Source organism: Phalacrocorax aristotelis, chromosome 1 (assembly GCF_949628215.1).
Source record: "Phalacrocorax aristotelis chromosome 1, bGulAri2.1, whole genome shotgun sequence".
In the NCBI taxonomy this organism is placed as follows: Eukaryota; Metazoa; Chordata; class Aves; order Suliformes; family Phalacrocoracidae; genus Phalacrocorax; species Phalacrocorax aristotelis.
Genome location: NC_134276.1, coordinates 112,064,117 through 112,086,373, shown reverse-complemented (window position 1 = coordinate 112,086,373; position 22,257 = coordinate 112,064,117). Strand labels below are relative to the sequence as shown.

Sequence of the window (22,257 nt, the reverse complement as noted above, 5' to 3'; positions counted from 1 at the left end):
CCAAAGTAAATGAAAAGATTAACTACCAGTATTCCTCAATACCAAATGATTTTCTCTTCACATATAAGAGATGTTCTGATAGGTTTTTTGGTTCAATTTTTAGTCTTATACCAAAGGTGTAAGAGGTGATGTTACATCTGATTGGGGCTAGAAACAGAAGCTTTATATTCTACTACCACTTCCTGTGTAAGCTTTACCAGCAATTTATTCCTTTTCTTTCTCTGTCCTCATCACAGACTTTTCAATTCAGTGTTGTATTACAGTATCATCTCAGGACCCTGCCCCTTAGAGACACCATCATCACCCAAGACACATAGGCCCTGGTGACTGTGGTCATTCCCTGTGCATTACTTCCCCAGAGTAATTCCCTAATCTGAACACAACTTCAGTTGTGCACAGCTCTGCTGACAATCACACCATTCAAATCTCAACACTGTCTACTCTTCCCACCCAGTCAGTCTGCAGTCTCTTGAGCATCTGCACATTTCTTCTTAACTCCCAGCATTTTCCAAAATACCTGAGGTTAGACAGCTCTTTTCAAAAGACAACCAGACAAGCAAAAGCTCTCACAGCTCCTTCACTGTCAAACTATCTCACACTCTAAAGGCCATTCCGCAAGCATCATCTAAGTCACTTTATCTTCTTTCCAACTTCAAGGACTGCTGACAAAGTACACCCCTTGTGTCTGCAATGCAAGCAGGCAACGCATTGCGTTATACAATTAATTTCTCAAACCTGTTTAAAAATAATCCTTTAGGGCTCCTGGTTTGGATGGAAGGAATTACCACTTTCCCAGATTAAAATGAATCACTGCCAGTTTGCTCAAGTGTGAAGCTGGGTTACAAAAAGGCTGGGAACATTGAGACAGAGAAGTTTCAAAACCTGTGTTATGAACAGAACATTTACTTTAAGCAAACCCCAGAGATTTCTAAAATTAACTAAATTACTTTTTCCTTACTGAAAAGTCTGTACTCTGTATTTAAAAGTACAGATTCAGGATTTAATAATCCAAAAGTCTGTGGAAGACACACCTTGTAATTAAGGCTGGTATCACTTTAAAGCTATATCTAGATGTAACTATATATACATACACAACATACATTTGTGTACAGAGGTGCAAATAAATACCGCACCTTAACACTTGGCATTTAGAAGCTTTTGAGTGAATGACCATTACCATTTTCCTAACACAGAGATTTAGGAAAATATTACATGATACAAACTGAATTCCTTAGGAGGCAATTAAGATATGACTATCTCTAATTTGTCTTTCTTTGCGGTATTCACTCATGACATTGCCACCCAAGGGTGAAGGGACCATCCTAACTCATGCTGCTAAAAATGTACAGTGCAGCAGCTCTGTCACTTAGTTTTACTCTCTCTACCTCATGCTTTAGTATAATGGCTTCTTCTTTAAAAGGGACAGGGCAGAAAGAAACTCCTTAGTGATTTTTCAGTAATGCATACATGAGCTTTGGATGTGCCTGACTTTTGACCCTACTTGCTTCAAATCCCCAAATGTTCAGCTTGATAGTAAAAAGATTTCTTAGTAAAAAGATTCTGCACAAGTACTGTAGCTTTACCTAGATTTTGTTTGAAATGGAAAGGAGCCTAAGCCTGAAATTCAGGACATTGAGATTCAAGATTTCAGGTACAAGAAAGTTTGTCTTCATATTGTAACATATCCAAAAAACCACCAGTTCTAGCCTGCATTTTATAAAACCAACCAACCAACCAACTAACCAAAGAAAAATCTGCAAGAAAAAGCTAGCAAACCTAATGGACTACATAGTAACTACACCTCATATAAATAGAATCATTAAGGTTGGAAAAGACCTCTAGGATCATACAGTCCACCTTCCGACCCAACACCACCACGCCTCCTAAACCATGTCCCAAAGTGCCACGTCTACATGGTTTTTAAACACCTCCAGGGCAGCCTGATCCAGTGCTTGACCACTCTTTCAGTGAAGACATTTTTCCTACTATCCAATCTAAACCTCCCCCGACACAGCTTGAAGTGATACAGTTACTGAAACTTCTGGAACCAGCACAGTGAATATTGATCACATCCATGTTCTTTTTTGTTTTCTGAATAAAGACAACTTGCTGAAAATGCATTCAACCTTTTTCAAGTTCTTCTTATTAAAATCTAAGCTCCTTAATTTCACTAGGAACCTCTGATTGTAATTTCATGATAATTAAGTCCCTAAATAAGTTCTGGCTAACAAACATGACTCTATTTTTCTAATAATTCTTATTCTATTCTCAGCACTTCTATAGTCATGTTTTGCTACGAAAAAGCTTGGTTCATTACACTGATAGACTTTTTTCCTCAAAATAAAAAATAGATGTGATAGATAAGGGGCACATTCTTTAAAAATTCTGTTTCATTACACACTGTTGCAACAAAGAAAGATTCCCTAGGCCTTGTCAGAAAGGATTTTTGGACATATAAGGTATTACCTTCTTTACTTTTTCTAAAACCAGAAAATGGCTATCAAATATATTGACGTCCAGCATCTAATATTCCATTTTAAGGTGGAATCAATAGTAAGAAATAAAAATATGAATAAGAACAGTATGAAGACTGCCTTTACAGGGGTTGGCTCAAGATCATGCATATTATTGTTGAAAAAATATAAGTAGGTGATAATGCATAAGGAATAAGCATCTCCTTACTGTCAAGTTTATTAGATAAAACCAAGCAAAAGCATTTTCTCTGAAAAGGATGGGAAGGGCAACGTGCTTGATTGGGAGCTACTACAGGAAAAGAGAAACTTCAAAGACTCTGTGGCGTATACAAAAGAAAATTAAGGAAGACAACAAAGAGCAAGCACACAGTTTGTAGAAGACCACACAGAAGGTGAAAGTTTCACAGGAAAGAGCTTGCTAGGGAAACAACAGTAAAAACAGACTTTTTGCACAGGTTCCATAGGAATTTAAGACATTCCAAAAGCTACCACATTATATAAAATGGCTGCTTGGATTAACATGTTCACCTTTCCTTCTGTTCTTTGTAGCTTATGGAAAAATGGACGTGAATGCAAACCTCAGTTGTTCTGGTGAGAAGACAGTAGAGAGAACTCAGAGTTGGTTTTTTTTTTCATCCTTACCTACGATTGTCAGGTGACCTTTTTTTTCACTTGCTGCTATTGTGGTTTTTCTTTTACAATTTATATAAGCGAATAGGCCACCAGTGTTAATTTCTAGTAAGCAAAAATGTGTCAAAATTGTTTAGTTTATTTGGGATAATCATGCCAATGAAACTCGTACTTGAATTCAAGAGTTATAGGAAGACACGCACAGAAAAATAAGTCTCTGTTTAGATACCAGCTTCCTTATTTTGTTGCTCTGACCATTCACCTTTCATATCACATTGTGAGAACTTGAATAAAGTTCTTCAGTTTTTCTGACTGCCAGTACATCTTTTCATTTGTAATTCACAATATAATATATCTGCATGTAATTAATTCTAAAATTAAAACACATTGAACTTGTCATACATAGGATACATCAAAGAAAATCAAGACAAACAGAAGAGTTTAAAAAAATTGCTTGGTTTTTTTTGTCCAAAACGTCAATCTTAAAGGGAAAAGAAGGAATTCAGTCTATGTTTCTTCCATTTTAGCATGTTGAAAACCACAGAAACAAGACCAACCCCTGAATATATAATGACCGTTAGTATTGGGCACATCCTCAGGAAGTATGGGCATTGCACATTCATTGGGCTCAGCAAAGTTGGTTGCAACTTACTGTAACTCAAGACTAATACTGTAAGTCTAACTTCAATTTTAATTGTGTCTGGTTAAATGCACATTAGAAGGTCTTGTAACAATCACTATTAGTGAGATATTACAAAAACCAGAGAAGATTAATTCAAAAGATGATTACAGGAAAAACTAAATCTCGGCTGTTGTGAACCTGAAAGGCTGGTGATTACCTTATCCTTAAATAACCAGCGTTGTCTTGGTGACTAATATTGTTCCTTCCAGCTCAGTAACAGATACTTCATGCAACTGAGGAGGAAAACCTTGTGTCACAAGGGATTTCTCTGGAAGGTATTCCCATTTACCTTCTGTGCTATTTCATTGTTCTGAAAGAAAATCCACACTGTTTGCCCTCTATAGCATAATTATTTTAGTGAAATGGCTGCACAGGTGTTTTAAGGATATAAACTGATAAAGACAAATATTATGTGGTGAAACCATCTTAAATTTATTTTATCTTTTTATAACAGAATACAGAACATAACAATTATACGCACTTTTTGTCTTGACTTTTAAACAACACTTATAATCAGTAAGGTTATTCATCTTCCCTTGTATTTGCTTTGAAGTTCTAACTCTAATACATCCTGAACAGGCCTTCATCTCCACTGACTTACACAGTTAGTTATTATTCATTTTAAGAGTTGAAGGACTTGGTATAAACTCAAATATTAATATTTAATTCTTCTAATTTTGATTATAAAAGTAGTGATGAGCGACTCAAGCTTACAAAAGAGATAACACTTGAAATATTTTTAGTCAATAAAGCTATTACAATGATTTTTAAAACATATGCTTCATCCTTAGGAAATATTGATTAATCCGTGTATTTAAACAGGCAGAAATTTGCCCCTGACAGAACAATGATTCTCAAAGACTCCAATAGAGATGGCCACAGTAAACTGTTTTTCTGCATGTTCTGACTTTTCTTCAGAGTTTGATAACCTGGTATTTCATATAAATTCACATTTTAAAAAGCATTCTATAATTGTTCTTTGTGCAGTTCCTCTCATTTAGTGCTTTTTGTGTGATTTTGTGTCCATGAGAACAAGTTTAAGCTATCCAAAAATAAGTGCAGGGTTCCAGAAACTAAAGAGTTGTTTAAATAATTTTAAAAAGGCCCAGAAATAGCATGCATTCCTCAACTGTGAAATTTGTTCTAAAAGCTGATGAGAAGATTCTTATCCACTGGTTGATCTTCTAAAATTAATCCAATTTAGTGTGACGTTTTTTGTTCTGTTGACTCTAACATTTTTAAACATCAAAGCAGTGAAAAATACAAGGAGTCAGATTATGTCATCCTTACTCACTCTGAGTCCCATCATTTGCAAGTAGTCCCACCAGAATTCAATTATCTATGAAGCAAGATACTTCTCAGCATGAGTAAGCAGAGAAGCCTGACATGATGATGAAGCAAGTTCGCTTTTTTTTCCATCTTCAGCTACTATCAAGAGAAGCTACTCAAACATTCTCCCTCCACAGCCTTGAATAAGTCTATAGGAAAAGGCGCTCTCTCTTTTTTTTTTTTTTTGAAACAAAACAGATTAGTATTGTCACTGAGCAAATTTTTTTTTTTTTTAAAAAAAGCCCCATCTCTGCAAACCACAGATTTTTCTCCAAAAGAAAAAGAAAAAAATTACCCTGCTTCTTGCTGATCCACCCCATAGTGTTCCAGCTCTGTGCCTGGAAGCGGCTGCACAGGAGGGGGTGGGAGGGGAACACTGGCCCAGTTTGAACCATTATTTTTCTGGGGCTTGGCAGTATTTTTGTTTTTCTTCTTTTTCCCTCCTTTGCCACCTGCAGATCCAAAAAGAAAAATAAAATGTTAGAGATATAATGCGTAGAAAAAAAGCTAGCTATTTACATTTCTTTGAAAGGATTCTGATTCCAGATGGCATGCCCCAAAAAAGAAGATGTATTTATATCTCAGCAGAATCAGCGTCAACGTGCTAATGCTGTTACAAGGTTATAAATAATAATAGAATGGAATGGAAAAATATTATGAATAATTGCTGAAAATCACTTCTTTTAAAAACTCCATACATTTGCACCAAAGCGGTGCACTACCAAGGAAAGATATGTTTTGCTATACCAGAAATACATTTACTGATTTATTCATGTCTGCCTTATGACTTCTTGAATTCACTGTTAGATAAAAATATAATAGACCATAGCAAATTATTTCAAATGTCAGAATCCAATGTGCTTATAACACTGTTTTGCATAATCTCTTTCTGCGGAAAACACAGAGGTTAAGGACACGAACTAAAAAAATTGTCATTAGACTCAATATCTTTCAGCCAGAATGACAAGTGTAAGGTGTCAAAACAAAAAGAAAGAGGGTTTTGCTGATAGGGATTTACTAAGTTCCATTTCTTAAAACATGAGGAAGTCATCTGCAATGTTTTAGGGCTGTCTGTTTCACAGGATTCAAATATCTTGTGCCACTATGGAGAAGAGGTTCTATTTCTGACGTGCACCTCTAATAGAGGAGGCTAGTAGAAATGAGGTGAGCAATGCATTTTGCTTAAGCCCTCTTCCCTTTTCTTATCATCCTTGTACCTGCTTCTCCAGCTGAGACATTTCCATTTCTGGGAAAGTGATCATATGGAAAAAGCTCTCTTCCCACATGTTTCGCTTCTTTTATTTTGCCCTGACTCCTTTTTCTTGTCAGGAATTCATTAAGAGGAAGAATGGCAGGAGATTTCAGATCCCTTAGACTGCTTGGAGATCCATCTATTTATTGCCATTTTGTTGTGGCTTTCAAACTTTCTGGATTGTTGGGTGGAACAATGGTTTGTTATATGCTTTTTCAGTGGGGTACCCAGATGGCAGTCACTCATCCCTTGCCTATTGCAGAAAGAAGTCTAATCCATCTTACCACTGACATCTCTTGCTGATTTATAAGGATCAGCCAAAACAAACTCCATGTAAGAAGTTCTCACCAATAACAAATCAAAAAGGTCACAACTGACTTGTAAGGCAGGGTGGCACAGTGTCTACTGGCAGGCCCCACCCTCTTTGCCATGGCTCCACCTTTAGGCATAGAGACGTCTGGAAGGAGGTGCAATTCTAGCAGTAGAGACAAGCACCTGTCATGGGACTTTTTGTCTGAAAGACACTGGCTTTCTTCTGTTATCTCCACGTGTCAGCTGGACCAAAATAGGAATTAATAGAGAGGGAAGAAACAGGGTGATTCTGTGATTCAGAAGTAGCCAAGACTTCTCTTTTCACCTCCTCTTGTGGCTGCTAGAGACAGGCAACAAGTCCAGCAAGGTTTCTAATCAGCCTGGCTGGCAGCACATTGCAAACAAGACTTTGCTTTTCACTACTCAATTCCAGACCAGAGCTCTTCCCTCCCTGTCTTGGAGTATTTATAGTAAGTCCAGCAAAGATCCTGTCATTCACTATGCGCGAACTGAGCTGATATTCCACCTATTATGATGCAAGACAGACTCTTCCCTCCTTTCATAGCCTGGCAGAGAGGGAAGTGTTCTTGCAAAGGGAAAGAACATTTTGATCAACAGAAAAGAAACCCCAGTGATGGTGGCCATGCAGGAACAAACACACGAACCTTCTGGAGGGAAAATGAAGCTTTCAAAGCGCAGGTATGGCAGAAAGCAGATTTAGAAATAGGGTCGCAGAATAGTACAAAGGAAGTACGTTAATTTTAATTTGTGGGATATGGGGTAATTTTTTAAAAGTCAGCCGGAGTAGGAGCCAACAAGAGCTAAGGCAGGAGGGACTGCCTTGGGAGGAAAGCACATGCATAAGAGTGTGTGTGTTGCACCTTGCAGGGCATTTAAACTAGGAATACTCAGAAAAGAGAAATACAGAGAACAGCTTCAGCTTAGATATTAGTTGACGTGGACAGGAAGATTTTGGAAGCGTAGCATCTTTGTAATCTTAGGAAACTGGTAAAACAGAGGTTGGATGTGTGGGGTACTAGTATGGAGTCACTTGGATTTAGGGATTTTGGAGCAAAAGGTCAAAAAAAATGGAGCTGTTAGAAAGAATGGAAGCGGAGAGCTGAGGAACTGTTCAGATGAAGAAATAAAAGAAAGGAACTCCAAGGTTATTTCTGGTAGAGAAAGCAGCTTACACTGTACAGTTGGACAGGACATTTCTGTCCCCATGGGCAGAGTTACTCCACTGTCAGACTAGTGGGAGAGACACCTAATACATAACACCTGATGTGTGTTTGAAAACTGTTGTGCCGAAGCCTTGTTTCCCCATAGCAATGATGCTTGATGTTTCAATGTTTCCTCACATTGAAATTCAATTATATTGTTTAAATCTCTAGATTAATCACGTCTTGGAAAAAGAATTTGCCAGTCGCGCTGATGATCATAGCACTGACATAAGCTGGGAGCTGTGCAAAGTACAGCCACAAAATTCCCCTGCCTCACAACGCAGTTGAGTTTTTAGCTACTTTCCATCCCACAGTGGGGTAGGATTTCACATGATATTCATTTGAGAGAGACAGAAACTTAGTCAGAATAGTAAGTAGTACTTGAAATACTAACCAAGAAAATGAGAGAACAAGTCCCTGCTCACCCTGATGGGGACTATGTAGTCAAAGCTGGTCTCTTACTCCAGAGGTGCCCTAATTATTGGACTATTTGAAGGTCTCCCCCAGTTTCTCATGTATTACAGACATAATTAGCCTGTATTAAAGAAATACTTAGTGGGCAAGGGAGAGCAAAATACTGACTCTACAGTCCAATAATCTGATGCTCATCTGAGCATTGGGGCATCGAGGTGTGAGCTGCTTTAATCACAACAGGAGTTCCCTGGCCATAGAAAGACTGGCTAACCTGAAGCTTCTGTGTGTCATTAGAAATTTACTTCAGACTGAGAAACACTCCACCGAATATGCTTCACTTGAAATATTTGTTCAAAGTCCAGCTTTTCATCAACTGGCATTTTCCAATGCAACTTTGTCTTTTCTGAGAAAATTATTAGGCAGCTGTAGCTGTCAACACATCTAAAGTGTGATACTGCCCTCTGATAACTAGCACATATGTACCTCAGCATATCAATTTCTGCTTTTTCATGCAGCCAGAGGAGCAAGCTGATTTCCTAAATTACTTGCCAATACATCTCACATACAGGAACAAGAACATTTCTTGAAGTATCATATGAACTTAGCTCCCAGATACCTCTCTGTCAACGCCATAAGCCTATTTTTTGATCTTACTCAAATCAGCTAATACTGCCCATGGGAACACAAGACTTGCAAATGACATTTGGCTATTTGAGTTATGGGCTAATGATTATAGGCTTCTAATCTCAACATTCAATTTGAATAGTCATTTAAATTGACATAAAGAAGCCATTTCTAGAGTTGATCTGTTACTCTTAATGATTGCCCCAACTTAGAGTGGAAATTCAAAAGGCTACAGATATAGTGTGAATTTGAAATTTAAGTCCCTTCAGCTTTCTCATATTTTGGCTAGAGTAAATAGCAGACTTTCATTTTAACTGCTGGCTCCTCAGTTTTTGTCTTGAAAAAAATGACATAGCTACACATAACATAAGCAACAAGTAAGCAAAATTAAAGAAATCAAGAAAAAGGTGTGTTTAAATATAATACACAACCACATGTACTACAATCATTTTCATCCAATGAAAATGCGTCATGTTTCCAATATAACATGCAGCACACACATAAAATTTACATTCTGTTTCTATGCTGACTTGGCAGAGTTTCTGAAACCCTACTCATCTTTCAGGTCCCTACATTTATTTCTGAGCTGCTTTACTGAAAAACAGCATTTAGAAACAGCCTGTGGGAGTGGAGAATTCGTTAACAACAAAAATATTAATCTCCTCATGAAGTTCAGTGTGGGGAGACCTATAAACTGAGGATTGATGCATTTGTTCCATGGACTGCACTGTCAGGGAAAGGATGTGACAAGGCAAGGTTTGCAATTGTGCCAGCAAGCACTGGCTGGGAGGATTCTCCAAGTATCTCCGAATAGGTCCTGCAAAAGGCATATTGTTTTTAGCAGAGGCCAACGTGATGCTGTTCGCTGGCGTTCCAGTGGGCAGGCACCCTCATACCTATCTGCAAAGGGCACCTGGGAGTTTTTCCGCCTCCCTGGTGAGCTGCTCACCAACACCCCTCCGTCCCTCACCCACCCACGGCGGTGGAACCAACCTGAGAGGCTGCCACTCCTTTCGGAGCTGTTGTGGGAGCTGGTGGTGCTGAAATCCTGTGACTGGTTGTGTGGCAATCTATTAGCCAATCCCTCAGCCACGCGGTAGTCAGGGATGTAAAGCAAGGCTAAGGGTTAAAGGGCAAAGGTCACAGTGGCATCGTGTGATTAGTTGACAGCACAAGCACATGCAACACAGGCAGTTAGCAAGTCAACGGCAGATGTGGAGGGGCAGCAAGTTTTAATTTTTATTTTTTTTAAAATGTATACCTATCCTAGCCTAATGGAAGGCAGATGGCTTGGTGATTAGCGCAGGACAAAGAGGATTAAAAGCACAGAACAATGTATTTTATGATTGTGTGAGGTTCAGCACGCATGCAAGGTATGCAAGCATTAGTTATGGTAAATATGAACAGTGTCTCATGTAATAAAAAGGTTTTTCTAATTCATGCATTGATGAGACAGTATAAAGCCAGGGGCTTTGAAAAATAAGAGCTGTAATTACCATTGTTGCCTTTGCCTTGGTCTGGGAGAGAGTAACCGAATCCCATCAGGTCATTTTTTTGCTGAATTGAGCTTTTCCACTGAGGATCAGGTAAGTCGACAGCCAACTCATGGATGCTGTTGGAATGCAGTATCTGGGTGGTGGCATATGGCGTGGCTTGCGTTATTTGGCTGGAACTATTGTAACTAGTTTTCGTGGTGAAGTCAATGCTGCTGTAAATGGCTCCATCAGAAAGCATAGTAGCAGTTTTATCTCCTTGCCCTGGCACTGGTGGCAGCACATCTGTGGTGAACATAGGGGAATGAAACAAATCACTGATGCACAGGGAGCCTGAAAGTATCAAGGTTTAAGATGAAAAATAAATGTGTCATTTTGCACGTTTGCATTTCAGCTGAGACAGGTCCATGAGCCAACGAAGGGAAGATGATGTACAACCATCGCCAAGCTATCAGCTTCTGTGACAGGCCTACCACTTGTCCTTCACGTCTCACTGCCTAAAACCATCTTTTTTTTTCCATACCTTCAACTGTGAAAGTGAAGTTTGGAATATTTCTCTGCTGAAGAATGTTTTCAATTGTTCACTCTATGTCAGAACCAATGAAACTGTCTGGGCTTCAGGGAAATGATGAAAGGAGTGAATCTACAAATCGCAGAAGAAACTTTCCCAGCAAATATGTAGCAAAATTCTTAAATGGATGCCAAAGCTCTCAAAGCAATTTTTTAAGGGCATCACCTTGACTTCCTTGAAGTTTTATGCATCAGTTTATCTAATTTTTTTTTTGACATTAGCTAGTACATTTCTCCTTTTCAGCAAAAGAAAAACCTGACAAAACCAAGTTGTTCCTCATATGTGAATGAAAATCTGTTATTCTGAAGGCATTTAAGTGATCAGTCTCTTAAAATGGCAAAGCAGTGTTCATAATGGAGAACTACTTGTTCAAATACTCCAGTACATTCACCTGAAAAACAGTACAGCATATTTAACTAAATATCTGTTGACTTCTCTACATCCTTTGAATGCTATCACACACTGCAATTTGCACCTTTTATCATTTAGATTGGCAATCTCTCTCCTTACTAAACATTGGAGTGACCTTTGCTGGTGGAATACTAGATACAGAAGCTGAGACTACTGAAGTGTGAAGAATCTAATGATGACTGGCATGATGTCCCAAGGAGAACCACAGCTCAGCAGATAACCCTCCTCCTGATCTCTCAGAATAGTACAAATTTTATAACTTATTGAGACTCTGGAAAGTTGACTACATTCTGGAATTTACTTGTTAGAAAAATACATCATTTATGTGCCATTTTCTTTATAAAGCCAGATGGCAGATAAGGATTCCAACTGTAGATCGTACTTGAGATAATGCACACTCCTATAGTGAGGATGTTCATATCCCATTCTAGGTGCCACAGACATTTTTAGACACCTTAAGCACCAAAGAGAAAAGATGATTCTTGCACCTAGATAAGGGTTTAGGCTCAGCTCCTGACTCAGACATACGTTTTTTTGCAACCTTAGGGAATACAGTTGTTCTCTCACTGTCTCAAGACTTTTCCAGCAATGAGATATGCTACCATGGCCTCCTCCCACTGTTTTGTTTTTTGGTTCCCCCCCCCGTGATGAACATTTAGACCACAGAACTACTTTCCACTGGATTCATGTGTGCAACAGCGAACATTTTAATATGGACCTTAATAACATCTGCAGTCTCAGGGCAACAACATAATATTAACAATAAATATGGCAACAACAAGTGCTCAGTAGCAGACTGCAGAAACAGAGATTAAATTTGGGTCTGTCAGCATGATCTGTTTTTGCAGACACCAACAGGGAAATGGGCACAATCAACTACTTAAAATGCCTGAATTGTATTAACTGATATCCGCAGATAAATTGTAAGTGCAAAAAAATTACAATTAATGGAAACTACAGGTCATATTTCAAAATCAGGTTATTCCTATCTATCTGGACATATCCAATTTGTTTTCTAGGGGCAGTACACAATCAAAAAAAAATCTATGTGCAAATACAGCGTGAGATGTGAGACAAGCAGTGTCCTATCTTTCTCGCATTTCATCCACAATATGAAGATTTTACCTTTCCACAATTGGTTTCATGAAAGTATAATGGATTTAAGTTCAGTAAATAAATTCTGTTGTTCATGTATAAAATGAAGCAAATCCAGCTCAACCTCTCTGTGTTGGATCTGCAGACTCACGGAATTAAAAACTAGTAGAATGCTCATCTCAAGTACTCAGACATACATCTGTCTTTTAGAGCACGTTTCTGGCAACTGAAGAGGTATCATATCTATTCAGTAATTTTAAAATGGAGAACTATACATTTGCACACACTTGAAAGGAAAGTTGCATAGCTTCCCACCAGCCAAGAATTTTCAGTCATTCTCACTAGGAAGATGAGGCTCTCCAGACATTCTGGGAATTTTCCGTACAACCAGAGATTACTTTATTGACCTCGGTGAGATGTAGACAGTAAGCACTCAAAGAGCTATTAAAGTGCCATTTTACAAAGTGCCATAATCACCTAGTAAAAGTCAAGTGTGACTTTCCCACCAAGTTGTCACAGCAAGAAAACCACACTGTACATTTCAGACCAAAGATGAACACACATTTCCCTCTGGACGCTTTCCCCAAAACTCTCCAAAATCCAACTTGTTTTGGAAGTCTTGAGATAAATGAAATACTGCTGAAGTACTTCCTGAGGGAAGCGCTTTCTTGCTGCCTTGGGAGATGCAGTACCATTTTGTGGCCTTACATGACTCCCAACCTAACCTGTGCTTCCCACTCGCAGCCTTGATCTCAAATGCTTATCTGGGACATAATGCGGATTTCCCTCTTAAAGGCAATGTTAGAACTGCCTGCCTCAGCTTCTGAGTTTCCAGAGTGACTGATTGCCACCTTACTGTTTTCAAAATTCTGACAAACCTTTGATATTATCACAGACCTTCCAACCAGTAAAAGAGGCCAAAGTTCTCTCTATGCAGTTAATTCATGTTCAGAGGCATCTGACTTCTAAACCACCTTTAATGCAGAAGCACCCAAACTCAACTGTTGAAACAGACAGGGATAAGTGGTCCCAAAACAGCTAGAATAGAAGTGTGAGCTCAACTGTACAGATCATGGGTGGAATTTAGCTGCTGAAATTCCAAATATAACTGTTGCATCTCTTGGACAAATTTGGACCTATGCCTTATCCACACTGAAGCCAAAAGCTTTAAAACATGCTTCCAATTTCAGTCATATAGAGCCAAATGCTAAAAGAAAATGGTAATTTTTCTGTATTATGTGAGTTTATGGAAAGATGGAAAAGTACTGAACCGTTTCATTTTCAAGATATTCACAACAAAGCTGGCAGATACTCAGTTGCCTTCTAAATATTATCAGAAGTTTTGCTTACTTTATAATATTTTTGTAAGACAAGAGCTTTACAACATTTTAATATGAGAAATAAATCTAGAGCGTTCTGTTGTCATATGAAGTTACACTAGTCAAACGCAGGCAAGAAGTTTTGCATGGGAACATACAACTGATGTGAGGGATGGTTTTCAGAAGATTCTGGTACTGTTCAAAACTGAATTCTTGTCACATTTATCAGTTTGATGGCTTTATAGATTTTTTGCATTTTAATATAGTTTTGATATATAAAGTTGTCTTGATTTTGGTTTACTTATCTATGTCTTAAAAATATTCACATGCACATTTAAGTTAGGAAGTCTTGCTCTGAATACCACTATGCAGAACTAGCTGTGTTATAACATCACCGAAACCAAGGAAGTAACAGAGATGAGAATATTACTATGACTTTTAAAAATCTCAATCATACATCTTGAAATTCCCATTTGAGAAATATGTTTGAAAGAAAATAACGTCTCTATAGTTTAATCACCATAATTCTAAATCATTACCTCATCTCCTCAAAGGGCATCCCTCAATTTAACATGGGAGAAAAAAAAAAAAAAGAAAAAAAAAAGCTAAATAGTTCCCTTTTAAGTTTCTTTCCCCCTATAAGAAGGAAAGTTTCTGAAGACTTTTGAGGCCTTATTCATGGATTATGGTTGAGACTGAGGGCAGTCCCTCAGCAGGAAGGCGACGGAGAAGGTGACAGCAAAAATGTTCTGTCCTTTTTCTGCTGAAGGAACATCCTTCCTGCATCCCCCAAGTTCTTCTCTGCTTTTACGGACATCCTCTGTTCCTGGCTACATTGCCCTGCATAGCAGATTGCTCATCTCCACACAAAGGGGAATGAGTTTGAGCAACAAAGACATTTCTTTTGAGATGGTAAGCATACCCTGTCTCACCACTGTGGGGTAAATTACAAACTAGACCTACATTTTAAAGAAGTAGAAAGAGACAAAGCAAAATGAACATCTTAAAGTAAATTTTAAATAAAATCCTGAGTCAAACATAGAAAGAATTACAATGATAAAAATATAACTGTGTTTATCATAGATATTAACTGACAGAAGCCTATTGTATACCATATGGTGACTTAACGAAATGAAACCTACCTCCACGACCGAAATTGCCGAGATCATTTGGTCCACTACTGCTGTTGTTTACTGGCAGACTTGTGGCAGGCCAAGAGTCTGCAAGCCAAGGATAACTGGGGTCACTTGCATTCAACAGACCTGGTCGACTGAAGCAGAATAAGAAAAAAAGATATACATACAAATACATATAAAATATATATTTACAAAATTAAAATAGCTGTGAGACAACTAGTGATTGAAGAGACTGTATCACTGTTCTCCTAACACCATAGGTAACAAACAGTTTAGGAGACTTTACTTATTTCAAATTAAAATTGTGTAGTCTTTGATGATTTAAAGACCTTGAGCAGTTAATTAAGGATATATACAAATCAACTTTGTCAGTAGAAGTAGGACTAGGCATCCATCGTGACTCTGCCAGAATCCAAATGAACTCCGTTGTCTGTGTGAAACAGGGGTTAGGCAGCACCATCACGGGATCCTACACCAGGGCTGCATGACAAATTACCACCTCAAGGGAGCCATCACTCAAACTGATTGCTCCGTATCAGCCATTTCCAGGACTTTGGGCTACTATTTCTTCCTTCCTGTGCATCCCAAATGCACGCCTGTCATCTACAGGCTGGTAACTCTTCCTTTGAACACTCTTGGGTGGTTTAGAGGCAAACAGGTTTGAGTAGGTTTAATGGAAAGTCCACAGCTATCTTTATCTGCCACTACTGCATGCCTTTTATATCCCTGTAATTCCCAGCTTTGAGAGCAGTATTAAATAGTGAGTACATTGAAAGAGAAAGTACACTCGGGCCATAAGGCACCATATCTCTTTCACCCCAGGATAAGCAGCCAGAAATTTAGCAAGGCAGGTGGATTGTTTGTATTTGTATTTAACAGGGAAAACAAATAATTTCCTGCAGACACCCCCTTTCCCCAAACGAAAACAAAACCCACCCACAGTTCTGCAGCTTTTCTAGGTTATTAATGCACTCGTGAAGTTGAGGCAGCATCTCCGATCATTGTGCGTTATAGACCCCTGCCTGGCACAATCCCTAAGAGAAACATTGGTTTCTATGGAAACGGCAATAAGAAGACCCAGCCGCTTTCTTGCCACATCTACTCGCTCTCATTAGGCCTAATCTCTTTTTGCTAAAATATTGATTAAACGGGAGATTGGAAGTTATTACCAGGGCCTAATTACAATCTCCATATTGGCAAAGGGAAAATAGATGAGGATATATGGGCCCGTTATCAGCTTTTATCAATTTCAATTGAGTAGCCAAAGTTGTGGAATCCAGTCCTATCAATCTACAGCCTATTCATCATCCATGAATCATTTATTTCGTGATCGATTAAGTGTAATTGTTCACTCACAGCAATTTAGGGGGAGCCAATAAGGAGTCTTAAACAACAGCAACTTCATTTGCTAATGTCTAATTAATGCAATAAACATCCCAGTAACAAATGAACACATTCCTTGTGATATTTACTACTCATTTCTTCCAGGGCATCTGGGAGATATGAAACATCTGGGCTTGATTCCTCCAAAGTGCACAACAGATAGGTCATTAAACCATGTGGTAAGCTACTTAACTTCTCCTAGCATTGTCAGTCGTCCAAATGATCAGTTATTACCCAAGTGCATCACCTATAGCATTATTCAGATCCCTAATTTTAAAAATAAATAGGATGGGAAGACCTTTATAGAAAGAAACATACCTTCCATTGCTCATTAGTCCTCCATCTCCTCTTTGGAAAGTGACTGTGTTTTGGTTGAAAAGATGAAACAAACAAACATACACACACATGCACACACACATATAAGACAGGGAAAAATCAATTAGTAATAATTAAAAGTAACAATTCAAATTGCTCAGTGTCTGAGATCGGAGGCCTCTTAGCATCATCGCATAATAAAGTACAGAAAATATGAGAAAAGGATCAAACACATTAGGGTTACTATTTGTAGGGTTTCACTGCACTTTATTGACAAATAGTTCGCTCTGTAGCTTGCAAGGCAAACCAGCTGCCTGGGTAAAAGGCCTGAACTCACCACAGGCCCCTTCATATGACTTTGTGCTGCAAGACTGTGGCACGTGATGAAATTGTTTTCTTGGCATGCTTTTGCTTCAGTACATAATGACATTGCACCAGTGAGTTAATAACATCATGTCATAATGCAGTAATATAATGTCACCACAGAAATATGCCATTTCCCAGGACAAACACAAAGAAGGGGCAGCTCTATTAGAGCTGAGGGGGTGAAAGAAAGCATACAGCTGCACCGTTTCCATTAAAAGTACAGTATAAGAACCAGCACCCACACATAAATGCATACACACCAGTATCACTGGGAAGAAAGTGTTTCCCATCGTGCCATAGGGGATGTCAAGGATATGTTCAGGGGCAGACAATTGTTTTTTATGGCTCCATTCATGGGTGTTTGACAAAAACCAGCCTACCCCTTATCTATCTTATTAACAGGATTACATTTCAGGGCAATAAAGGTAAACCCACAATACTGGTGAAATGCTAATTGACAACATTTGGTGCTCCTTTTTGAAGCACTGGCAAATATTTTGAATCAAGGCCAGCAGACTACTCTGGTTCTCGGTGGCAATATCCCTTTATTTATTGTCAGGCATGGATAAGGCAGACTATTAAATTACATCAGTGTCCTGGACACCTGCATCCTTACAGGCCTCTGACAAGATGAGGGTTCAAATTTCAGAGAGTCTGTGGCCAGTTTAATTTAAAATAGGCCTTAGTTTGGAAATACAATTTACCTTTGTAAGACAGACATTCCCATCATTATATTATAGCTCCCAGAGCATTTGCAAGATTTTCCAAATATTAGTCAAAACTACACTAACTCAAGATTAGGCTTTCTATTATACCCCATTCTAACCAGACAAAATTTCTACACCCAATAGAAAAGCTGTGATCATTAAAAAAATTAGGAATGACATAAATCCGCTGGGAAAATACTTCTGATACCTTACAGAATCCTTGTCTCTTTATTAACTCCCAGGATAATTTCACAGTCTACATTCAGCAAAGGGGACAAAACTGTCCATTCTGGAAGCTCTACTGGAAAAGTGCTTGGGCAGGGTGATTAATTACCCTTCACTGCAGAACAGACTAATATCAATATCAGAAAATCACTGCAGTCATATGTCACATCAAATGGTTACTGGCTGAACTTTGAAAGGATGTAATCAAACCAATTAATGAAAAGAAAATCAAAATGCAAGTATGTGAAGTATTAAATAAAAGTCTACTTTGAAAAACAAGACAAGGTAAAACATTGCAGCTAATTAATTTTAGAGCCAATGCTACTTTCATTCACGTTGTTTCTATCAGGCTGTCAAATGAAGTGAATAATCTGAAGTGCTCTGGGTATCACATGTGAATATGCAAAGAGGTAGGTACTGGCTGGCTAAGTTTCAAAGTATGTTGGTCAAAAGTACTTTAGATGCTGTTTTCTTTCTTCTCCTCCCCTTCAAATTTAATACTCCATTTCTCCAACTTTCTGCATTTGTCAAAGCGACAAGAAATAAGGAAAATGAGAAACGAAGGCACATTTGGTTCACAACTCTTATAAATAAGGTTTACAGATTTAAGGGAATTCCAGTAAAACATATTTTCTAAAAACTTCTTGGGACTAATGCTCTTGTTTAGACTATCATCAGCCAGAAATAATTTTAAAGTAATATTGTCCCAGTTGTACAGCATGTACAGGTGTGTGAGATTTTAACTATGCATCTCATATGGAAAAAAAAATCAACACTTGTGGTCTTCAAAATATTTACATCCCTTGTGTAGCTTTATAAAGCAAAGCTAAATTGGGGGAGCTATTAGGAGATTGCGGCAATGTTTGCCAGACGCATTTTACTTTAGGTGCTGCACCTGGGTCAGGGCAACACCCGATATCAATACAGGCTGGGGGATGAAGGGATTGAGAGCCGCCCGTGGAGAAGGATCTGGGGGTACTGGTGGACGAAAAGCTGGACGTGAGGCAACAATGTGAACTTGCAGCCCAGAAGGCCAACCGTATCCTGGGCTGCATCAAAAGCAGTGTGGCCAGCAGGTCGAGGGAGGTGATTCTGCCCCTCTACTCCTCTCTGGTGAGACCCCACCTGCAGTGCTGCGTCCAGCTCTGGGGTCCTCAGCATGGGAAGGACATGGAGATGTTGAAGCGAGTCCAGAGGAGGGACACAAAAATGATCTGGGGGCTGGAGCACCTCTCCTGTGAGGACAGGCTGAGAGAGTCGGGGTTGTTCAGCCTGGAGAAGAGAAGGCTGCGGGGAGACCTTATTGCGGCCTTTCAGTACTTAACAGGGGACTATAGGAAGGATAGGGGCAACCTCTTTAGCAAGGCCTGTGTGACAGGACAAGGGGTGATGGTTTTAAACTAAAGGAGGGTAGATTTAGACTGGATAGAAAGAAAAAATTTTTTACAATGAGGGTGGTAAAACACTGGCACAGGTTGTCCAGAGAGGTTGTGGAGGCCCCATCCCTGGAAACATTCAAGGTCAGGTTGGACGGGTCTCTGAGCAACCTGATCTAGTTGAAGTTGTGCCTGCTCGGAACAGATGGGTTGGACTAGATGACCTCTAAAGGTCCCTTCCAACCCAAACCATTCTAAGACTGTATGATTCTATGGTGTAGAGAGGTATGGAAAAAACTCCAAGGCATGCTGTGAGAAACATACCAAGAAGACATGACATTGAAACCTCTTCACTAGCGCCGTAATTGCTGCAGATTGGCTGTGGCATATGAGTTTGTTGAGAAGAGACAGGTATCACAGCATTAACTCTCTTTTCGTCTGAGTATCCTGATGGGAGTAACTGTTTCCTGTTTATTTCCTACATTAAATACTGTTACACCCTCCCAATATAAACACTGTTTTTAGAAGAAAGGTTCAGCTCAGTTTATTAAAAAAAGCACTTGTCTTGCAGTGACACTGTTTTTCGTGGGGAAGAGTGTGCCTGGCTTATGTGATGTGGATGGAACTGGGAAGGAATACAGGCTCTTTTGTTTACACTCCACCCTGTAAACCAATGCACAGATGGTTATAATCTTAATGAGAAAATAAACAAGAATGTATATTAGTTACTATTCTTGGTGGAAAAGGCTCTGGAACATCAACTGAACTAGCCAAAATTCCTCTTGAAGTGTGGACATGTCATCAGGATGTTACGGGAAGAAAAACCATATTCCTGATGCCATCCATAAATGGGCTACCTGAGGCTGCATAGAGAAGGTGCCTTTCTTTTAGCATCAATATTGTGAAAGGAAAGACAGCTAACAACAGAAGATATGGTCAGGCTGCCAACACAAGCACTATGTTTATCATTCCTGCTGTATGCTTTGTCAGCATTTTTGCCTGCAGTTTGATTTCTGCAATTACAAAACAAGTCTAAATGCCTGAATAGGAGCAGACTTAATGCAATGCAGGCTTGTAGATGTCACTGTAAAAAATAAAACACACAGACAGCTGGCTTTATTCATCCTGTCTCCACTTCAAAAAGAAGCAGAGCAATTTCAAGGGGCAATGTAAGAGGAGGAAGGGAAGGATGTCCCTATCACTGACCCACCCATCTCCCTTCCTTTTTATCATCGAGGAAGCAAAAAAGCGCTTTCAGCACTCTTTGCATCTGATATATGTTCTTAGAAAGGCTGAAGTCCTGCAGGGATAAGATTGGTTTTCAAAAGATGAAAAAATAACCTCTGCACAGAAAGATTTTGAAGGAATCCCCACCACCTTATACTTCAAGGACTGTAAAAATGCAGAAATATAATCCAAAGTGCATGTTAAATGCATAAATATTTAAGGATATTATATCGTATATATTTGTATGAAGAATAGCATACGTTAAGGAGCTTTTCGCATGCTTTTTATTAAATATATGAGGAGGTACCCAAACCATTTACTAATATTATCTGACAAGGCTGAACTTAATCTTCATGCCTGCTAGAACTGGAAAAATACGAACGTATAGTAAGTTGACATTCTGAGGCAGGAAAGCTTTAGAACGCTTTCTGTATGCCTATCTCTAGTAGGCCACATTTTCCTACTGCAAATGAAAACTTTAATGTTGCCAGCCAAGTCTCATTCCTTTTTCTGATAAGCTGTTCCTCAAATATGAATGTAGATTAATCCTCTTTTAATAAGCATTAACTCAGAACAGATAATCAGCATATAAAAATTCCATCAAATCTTCTGTCTACCTTTGGATGATTCTGTCAAATAATTTATCCTCATTTAACAGTTTCAGGAGTTGCACATAAAATGTGCAGCATTCCATAATTCTTCATCTATTTTTAATTTGGTTTTGTTCACTCAGTTTCATGAAATCTTTAATCCCAAGGAGCACTAGTCACTAAATAAGCTTACCTACTCATAACTGAAAATACATATTCACTTTCTTTGCATGACTGATGGCCTAGACACTTGAAAACACCTGAGTACTCGATCAAGTGCGTACTGGCACAACAATGAGTTTGAGGGCACAAGAAAGGTAAGCAGATAAATGAAATCTCTTATTTCTACAAATGGATTCCATGTCTTCATTGTACAAGTCCTTATAACAAAATGTGAAAAGAGAATTGCAACTTCCAGTACAAAATAAACAAATTCTGTTCTGTCATTGTAATATGGCAATGAAACAATTATCTATTATACAAGAAGTGGTCTAATATCTCCTCTGTGCCATCTGTCTTTTCTTGTGTCATGTAGGAACTCACAGTGTGTGTTTATACCTATGCCATCTGAATAAAGGGCAACAATAAAAATACAAAAAACCAGTGCAGCAGGACTTTAGCTTTTACAGAAACTCAAAAAAGTGAGACCAACCCACCCTCTACATCACAGAGCAGATGACTCAAAAAGGGATCACATTTGTACTTAGTGTCTTTGTGCCAGATTTGATTTTGCTGATAGTATGTCATGGTCCCGAAAATGTATACTTCTCGTACAGCTGCAGATGATGACACTACTACTTACTAGTAGTAATATAACATAGTTGAAAATCATATGTTTTGTAGTACTGATATTACTGAGAATCAGTGCCTGGTGAGTCAGGATGGGGGAAAGGGAAGTGGAGGAATAGTGATGTGCAGAATTGTGGCTCATGAACTACTAGAGTCAGTTCAACTGTAAAAAAAAAAAAAAAAAAAAAAAGATTTATCTATGATTTTCAATGTCACTTTATTTGTGACCATCTGAGCAATCAATCAGTGCTTATGAAAATGTTCACAAAGAGAGAAAGCTTGATAAATTTGACTCCATCAGGTTTTCTTCTCTG

General features: G+C 38.7%; 1 protein-coding gene across 11 annotated transcripts in view; it reads right to left on the bottom strand.

Annotated features, from left to right (window-relative positions):
* Positions 1-22,257, bottom strand: part of ROBO2 (roundabout guidance receptor 2) — a 472,649-nt gene that overhangs the window by 34,700 nt on the left and 415,692 nt on the right. For 6 of the 11 annotated variants that reach the window (XM_075102036.1, XM_075102044.1, XM_075102078.1 and 3 more), the window contains 5 exons: positions 16,667-16,709; positions 14,972-15,099; positions 10,437-10,718; positions 9,934-10,059; positions 5,411-5,567 (listed from right to left, as the gene is read on the bottom strand). In XM_075102036.1, coding sequence (XP_074958137.1) covers positions 5,411-5,567; positions 9,934-10,059; positions 10,437-10,718; positions 14,972-15,099; positions 16,667-16,709 — 736 coding nt within the window. The remainder of the gene's footprint in view (positions 1-5,410; positions 5,568-9,933; positions 10,060-10,436; positions 10,719-14,971; positions 15,100-16,666; positions 16,710-22,257) is intronic. The other 5 variants (XM_075102053.1, XM_075102061.1, XM_075102097.1 and 2 more) reach the window with 1 other exon arrangement.